Consider the following 7985-nt stretch of genomic DNA (forward strand, 5'->3'; position numbering starts at 1 on the left):
AGACATCACTTATAGACTGATACTAAATAAACCTGAAGGGTTTCATAGTTAAACTAATTTAAAATACTCTGGATTAAATAACCTTAACTTAACTCTGGATTTCTCAAATAAATCTGACCATGGAACTCTTTTATCCCTATAACCTCCATTATAATACATCTATGGAACCAATGTTTTATGAAACGAATACTTTGGGAAACACACTCTAAAATTTTTAAAAACTGGTAATCCATGGACACATTTACTCGGACTTTCAATTGTCCAGATAATTGAATACATAGACCGGTTTAGGATTAAAGAGATTTCTCCGTTATTTCTCCAAACGAGTTTTCATATAACAATCTTGGTATAATAATATTTTGAAAGATTGAACACTAACATAAAAAGCAAACTTCCTAAATGCAAAGTTGAGATTGGGCTCTAGTTGGGGATTTTCAGTGGAGGTGACACCTGACCCTTCTGTTTCCAATCAGGCAGCAGTGAAGGCCGTGGTGGCCTCCTCCCGGCTGGGCAGCGCCAGCAGTAGCCATGGCAGCATCCAGGAGAACCAGAAGGCCAGCCGAGAGCCATCTCCAATCCACGATGGCAGTGAAGCTGTTGTTGAAGCTGTTCCAAAAGAGAAAGTTAAAAAAGATGGGGCCCAAGTGGCAGCTGAGATGGCAGAGGCTGAGCTGAGGAAGAGTTGGGCTGAAGAAGAAAATCAAGATGCTGATACAAAGGATGCTGAGGCCAACTTGATGGTGCCCGAGGCACTAGAGGATGGGACAGAGGTGGCTAACCCAGAAGTAAAGGAGGGCCCAGCAGAGGAGCAGCTGAACATTGTGGAGGAAGCAGCAGACCCCGAAAAAGAGCAAGAAGAGCCTAAAGAGCCTGCTCTGGGATTTGAAGCTGAGCAGAATGATGTGGTCCTGCCAGAGCACTAAGCTGGCTTCCTTCCAATCTGGAAGCCAACTCCCGGTACTTTATACATTTCGTTCTTCAGCAAGGAAGGTGTGGAAGCATGACATGCGCTATAGTGATTCTGTTTTTGAGGTGCAAAAAAATATATATATATCAGTTGGTAATCCTAACTTCAATGCATGTGACTGCTTTATGAAAAATAGTGTCTTCTATGGTATGTAGTGGATACTTAATACCGATGAGAGTTAAATTTGAAACTATAAGTAAACACATTTAAAAACATGCATTTTCAGGGACCAGGAGCACACATTTGAAGTAAATATTAACCAATGGTTTTTGCTTTGAAAACCTAACCATCGGTACCCTTTGGATTTCTTCACAAGGCAGACATCTCTTTGGACTGTTCCTCAGCCAGTAGTAGGTAGTGCTCTAAGATGTATTTCTATGACATTCACATTTTACTTATCATCAGTGTGTTTCAAATGTTTACAAGGAGATGGTTATACTTTATAGTTGTATGGCATGTGCAAAAAAATCCACAACGGTAAGAAACTGAAGCATACTTTAAGGGCCATGAAACCATATGCTCCAAAGCTTGTGTAGAGAATGCTTTTTTATTTTATCCTTAGCTGTATATTCTATATTACTAATAACCAAAAATATTCTATCTTACAATTGTTCCATTTTACAATCCTAGGGAAAGTATTTTACCAATTCATCCTTCATTGCTATCTAATGAGATGTCCTTCTGATGGACAACACTTAGGGAGGAGTAAAAAATTTTAGGGAAGCCCTAGCCAGCTTGGCTCGGTGGATGGAGCATCAGCCTACGGACTGAAGGGTCCCAGGTTCAATTGGTCCCAGGTTTGATTCCGGTCAAAGGCGCATGCCTGGGTTGCAGGCTGGATCCCCGATAGGGGGTGTGCAGGAGGCAGCCAATCAATGATTCTCTCTCATCATTGATGTTTCTATCTCTCTCTCCCTTCTCTCTGAAATCAATAAAAATTATTTAAAAAATAATAATTTTAGCTAAGAAAAAAAAAATAAGGACAGGATAAGACTAGGACTTAGAATAACAAATATTGACTCATCATTTTCCAGGTAAAATTGGATTTATTAATGAGCGTGTACAACTTTAAAGATAGGAGCATTGTTATGGATAAACTTTATAATTACCAAGTTTCAAATATTTAGGAAAATCTATCCCACAGGCTGATGCCAAAATGTCTGAATAGAGTGGGAATAGTATTTCATTAAACGATCATTCATTATTGATTTACTAGCATAAGGAAACATTTTTGTTTATAAAGTCTTTTTTCCCTTTCAATTGATGGTTGTTTAGATATACTGCTTATAAACTAGAGATATTTTTGAAAAGCTAGTATATCTTTTTCTCACACTTGGAATGAAGTGCCCACATTTTGCAATGTAGCTTTGAAAGTGTTCATGTCAATTTAGGACAGTGCAACTTTTTATTTACCTTAAACAACAAAAACAAAAGAAAGGATGAAAAAACACTGATTTTTAAGTCAGACTTGAGAAGCTGTAACATTAGACTTTATACTTTACTATGATTTTTTTCCAAAAGATATTTCTTTGATTTTCATATAAATGCTTTTCCCTAATACAAATCACATTTAAATTACAAGTACCTCAGATTTATTTCATTTGAAATGAGATGAACATTTTTATGAAATTATGTATCACATTTTAGTACATTTTCATAATTTCAAAAAAGAATTACAATGTACAAAATTATTATAAAAAGTGACTATCACATAAAAATGCTATTCCAAAAAAGAGATCTTAAAAAATTATTTGGGCACTTTCTCAAAGCTATTATATTGGACAATGAAATAAAATCTCTGGTTTCTTGAGTGATTGGACCTTGGCAGACATTCTGCTTTCCAAGCACACACCTTCCTTTACTGCCATTCTCCTGAGAAGAAAACAAGGTAGGATTTCTCATCTTCCATAGTTGAGGGGCCAGACAGGTCGCTGACTTGGAGGAAATAGCCTTTAAGTGAGGCACATCACCTGGGCTCAGAGAAAGACGAGTTCTGTTTTATTTTATGTTTATTAACTAGTAGAGAGTACTTATCCTCTTCTTCTCTGTTTCTTTCCATCTTCATTCTCTCTCAAAATTTCCATTACAGCTATTATAAAGGGCTCACTATTTTTAACCTCTAAGAATGCCTTTTTTTACTAAGCATTAAGATTTCCATTAAAAATGATAAATTGCCTAGTGTACTTTTCCCAGTGAGATCTAACAGGTATGTACAGTAAAAGTTCCATATATTTCAAATGGGAAGAAGAAAGGGAAAAGGGATATTATTATAGAATGGCAATTAGTTGGAAGATCAGATCATATGGTCCCTCCCAGCCACCTCCATTTTGTTCCCAGGGCAGTTCTGTCATCCAACACCCAGGGCTGACTTCAGTGGTTGACCCGTGGACTTTAGAAACAGCACTGTGAATGCCAGGGCCAGTGTGTATGTAAGAGTTTTACCCATTTAAATGAGTAATATGCCTATTCTTTGATGAGTTCTTGAGGGTGTAAGGGTAATTTATTTTTAATCTATAAATTGCACTCTTTAAAAATCACTGGAAGTTTTGAATCTTGACTTGTATGTTAAAGATTAAGTTTTAATAATGCCTAAATAGTGGCTAATTTAGTCAGGTCAGAAGAAATACAACATAGGTTCAAATTATTGGGTAACATTTTGAAAGTGCTACAAACATTGATATTACCTGATGAAATGCGATAGATCATCTCTCTCAAAGATTACTTAGCTAAATAATGGCAGATAGAGCTTTATTTTGGTAAACTACTTCATAATGTTACCCCTCGTCAAATTATATTTAAAGTAAAAGAATTAAGGGAATTTCAGCAAAGAACAATAAATTATGTTTTGCATTTTAGAGCTGACAGTTATATTACATTATTGATTTTTGTTATCAGATAAGTTCAGATGCATAGCATAACCTAGGTTATTTTCCCAGAAAGGACAATCTTGATCTCCACTATTTAAAAAACCTAATTGGAATTCCAGTGATTTTTCTCAAACTGTAAAGCTCATTCATTCCATGAGTACATGAATAAGGTAGAAGTTAGAATAATATGGTTGAAGAAGTTATCATCTAGAACAAGTGCTATCTAATATAAATATGATGCAAGCCACATACATAATTAAATATTTTCTCTTAGCCACTTAAAAAACAAAACAAAGTATTAGGCAAAATTAACTGTATATTTTAATCCAACATAGCCAAACTATTATTCTAGCATATCAATATGAATAATTAACATTTTAAATGTTTGTTTTTATACTGTATTCAAAATCAGGAGTATATGTTACACCTTTAGTAAATCAAGCGCTCAATAGCCACATGTGACTAATGGCTACTGTATTGGAACAGCACTGTTCTAGAGTATTTTCTAAACAAAATGACACTTGAGTTTCTATGTTAGATTATTAGATTTGAGCTGCTTCCATTTTCCATGCTGATGAGCTGGTAGGAAGCCAAAAGGAAAATATTTCAGACATGCCATAGCCTGAAATAAGTAAAAACTTCTGCTTAGTCACGTGCTTCAGAGGAGTGTTTCCCAGCATGACTCGCAGAGAACAATTCTTTGCTGGGCATTATTCAGTTGGCCACAGTCCCTCTGATCGCTCTGGGCCCTGGAATCTTGACTATAGGGTAGTCTCTCCTGAGTACTGCCATGAACCTAGTAGTATTCTTGTGGACCCATATTTACTGCGGGTGAACCATGTGTCCCCCAGGAAGGACTGCACAAAGAATCTTAATAGGATTTTGCCGGCCTGGACGAGGCTGGCACCATCCATGTGTTGCAGGCAAGAGTTATTTCTAGAAATCTGCTAACACATACCAAATCTGAATGATGAAGATTACACGATGAGGACAATAAGCCCCCAAGTGTGGATATGACCATCAGCTGGCTTTTTTTTTTTTTTTTTTTTTACATTTTCTTAGAAGGGTTTAATCAACACTGCCATTACACATGGATTCAAAAGACTTTTAGATACTTCTTACATACTGCTATTTTAGAATAATCCTCAATGTTCTATAGCCATTTTTAGTGGCAGACTTAAAAAGAAAGAACAGTTTGCCTTATACTGTGACCTCAATGACATAGCATTTTAAACATATTTTGTAATTTAGAATGTCTAGCAATCCCTATTTCCAGTTTCACATGCAAGGTAACTGCCTGGGTTGCCCACAAACTGAAGATTTAAAGAGAGCCATTTTGTTTCATAATTCTGTGTGTGTGTGTGTGTGTGTGTGTGTGTTGTTGTTGTTGTTGTTATTTTTTTACAGAAGCATCTGGTTGCATTCCAAATTAGGGTAAAAAAAAGTAAATGCCAGAAAAGGCAAAGAGTGAAATTAGTAAACCATTTATTCTGTTTTAGGATTATTCTTGCAAAGCAAATGCAAAAAGAAAAAGTCAACAAAGTGAATCAGCACTAGGTTTTTCTTGATGAGGGTTAATTTCATATACTAGTATAATTGACATAATTACAATGCCATTATGTAATTTACTTGTCATTGCAGAGTATTCGGTATACTATTTTAGATGGTGCAAAGTTTCCAGACGTTTACCTACATAATAGCATTTGTAATATCCTTGTAATTGCTGTGTATTAGGTCATATTCCAACTTTTTTAATGCTCATCACTGATGTGTTCCTGATCAAGGTCATGGCTAACATCTGCACACTTCCTGGTTAAGTACTAAGTAATGGTTAGACTCTGTATGTATGTGTCTTCAGTGTTTTTTAAACATTTATGCACATGTAATCTCAATGTTGGTATTATGATATTCATAACCATATGATAAGCAGAAATGTACCCAATCATTTTCTATAATTTTTTCAACATCCTTTTCTTCCCCTGGCACAACTCAGGGGAATTTTCTGGTCCCTTGGCAAATAGAGAAAATAAAAGACCACTGGCGAGAAATCAGCTATCCACCCATAGTAACCAAGTTCAGCATTTCCTCTTTCTAAATTTTGATTTATTAAGTACCAGTGTTTGTCATTATTACGCCTTTCAGATATCACCTGAGATCAGATCACCTCAGCTTATAAAGTCCAACCATTTATATACTTATCTTGGAGAGCAATAACAAACTTGACTAATGTATGCTTCCTTGTTTAAAATTCTGGTTTTCATAAATGCTTGTGATGTACTTGAGGGTGTGCTTGATTTTCAACACAGCTTTCCCTCTGTTGCCTGGCCCAGAGGTCTACCTAGGGAAGGATGCAAGTCTTCCCATGACGGGACCATCGACTCCTTCGCAGGAATCAGGCATTGCTCTAGAGAAGACTCCAGGCATCTGACCTGGTTGAGCTCACATGAGCCAAATGGAAGAAAACCTCTTCCCAAGCTCTGATTGAAAGTGATGCAGTTTGAGTATTGGCGTATTGCCTGCTATTCCTCAGTAACGGAAAATGGGATTCCACCAGTCACCTGCTCTTTCCAGTGTCTTGGTTTGCTACCACTTGTTCCATGTCTCTGGCCATCAGGCGGCCTTTTAGGCGTGTGAGATCCCACACTGGCTGCAGAAATGTGGGGCCTTTGGTAGCCCAGAATTTACTCTAAAACTAAATGGCAGTGTTAAGGCTGCGAAATGACACCGAGTTCTTAAGAGTCCTTTTCAGCACATTTTGAAGAAATTTTGACGTGGACATCTTGACCTGGAAATCCATGGATATAGGATATTTATACCCAAGAGATCTTTGCTGTGATTCATTGTATTCAAAATGACAAATACTTCATTTCAGTCAGATTGAATAATCTTTCTTGTCCATTTAAAAGATCATTTCAAGCTACTCAGTGCAATAGGATTCACATTAAATTTTTGAAAATTGTTGTTTTCCCTAAGCACTCTCACTCTGAGTCAGTTGTGGATGATAAAAATGTACTAGGTTTGTCCTTTGTCTTTTCCTTGGTACATGTATGGTAGCTAATCTGGTTTGTAAAGGATACAAGAATGACTATAAATTGAAAACTTATCTCATGACTGCCTCCTCTAACCTGACCTGTTTTATAGCCATCATGCAGCTAATATGCAGCAACACAGGATACAGATAGCATATTCATGAGTGACAATTTTGTTTATACTGTTATCGTCAAGGTTATTATTCATGCCAGTTCTGAAGGTATTTCTATTCACACACCCTGTCTCAGCAGTATTTTCATGGCTTCCCTAAAGCCAAAAGAATTACCTAATAGGTCCACTTTATTAAGTAGTTAGGTCCAAACAATATGATAGCATTCCATGTCTGACAGATGTTGCTGCGTTTCCCTTGAAATTTTAACATTTCCTATGAGTTCACTGAGTAGGAACAGCAGACAAGGTTTTAAGTGAGATTCATTATGCCCAATGAACTAAGGGTATCAATGAAAAGTGATCATTAGTAAAAGAGTTAGGGGCTGATGTTTATACTCTTTTTTTATTTGAATGCCAATCATTCTTTTATCTATGGTCTTTGTGATACACATATAAAACATGGGCATTTTTTAAAAAGCAATTTTCACATAATCCCCCTAGGAAATAAATTTAAATCTCCCAAGAACAGTTTTCAGGAGTTAGGCAAACTATGGTTCACAGACCAAATCTACCAGAGTCCTGCTTTTTTAATAAAAATAAAGTTTTATTAGAACATGATCATTCTCATTTATTTATATATTGTCTGTGGTTGCTTTCATGCTACCAGTACAGAGTAGTTTCAACAGAGACCATATGGCCCAGAAAAGCCTAAAATGTTTATCTGTCCCTTTACAGAAAATAAAAATTAATGAACAAAGAACACCACAAACCCTGGTTTTTCATGGCACCTGATATCTTTTGGTGACATCAAAGAATACAGATTCCTATACTCTAGATTTCTTCTCAGCTTAAGGTTCTTGTTTTCATTTGCTTCTTAGGAAGTTGGGAGAGCTTTATTTCTGTTGCAAATGATCTTACCACAATAACTGTTCTGAAAGCACAACTTAACAGTAAAATTTCACTACAGAATTCAAAATTTAAAATTGCAACATTCCTGAAAAAAAGAAATT

The 7985-nt window shown here is 36.2% G+C and overlaps 1 protein-coding gene across 1 annotated transcript in view; it reads left to right on the plus strand.

Annotated features, from left to right (window-relative positions):
- Positions 1 to 7593, plus strand: part of CAMK4 (calcium/calmodulin dependent protein kinase IV) — a 153625-nt gene extending 146032 nt beyond the window's left edge. Inside the window, exon 12 of the mRNA XM_070412438.1 lies at positions 474 to 7593. Coding sequence (XP_070268539.1) covers positions 474 to 923 — 450 coding nt within the window. The 3' untranslated portion in view covers positions 924 to 7593. The remainder of the gene's footprint in view (positions 1 to 473) is intronic.
- Positions 7594 to 7985: the final 392 nt, after the last annotated feature.

The sequence above is a fragment of the Myotis yumanensis genome, unplaced genomic scaffold (genome assembly GCF_028538775.1).
Source record: "Myotis yumanensis isolate MYYU_CA2020_CCGP unplaced genomic scaffold, mMyoYum1.0.hap1 SCAF_4, whole genome shotgun sequence".
NCBI lineage: Eukaryota > Metazoa > Chordata > Mammalia > Chiroptera > Vespertilionidae > Myotis > Myotis yumanensis.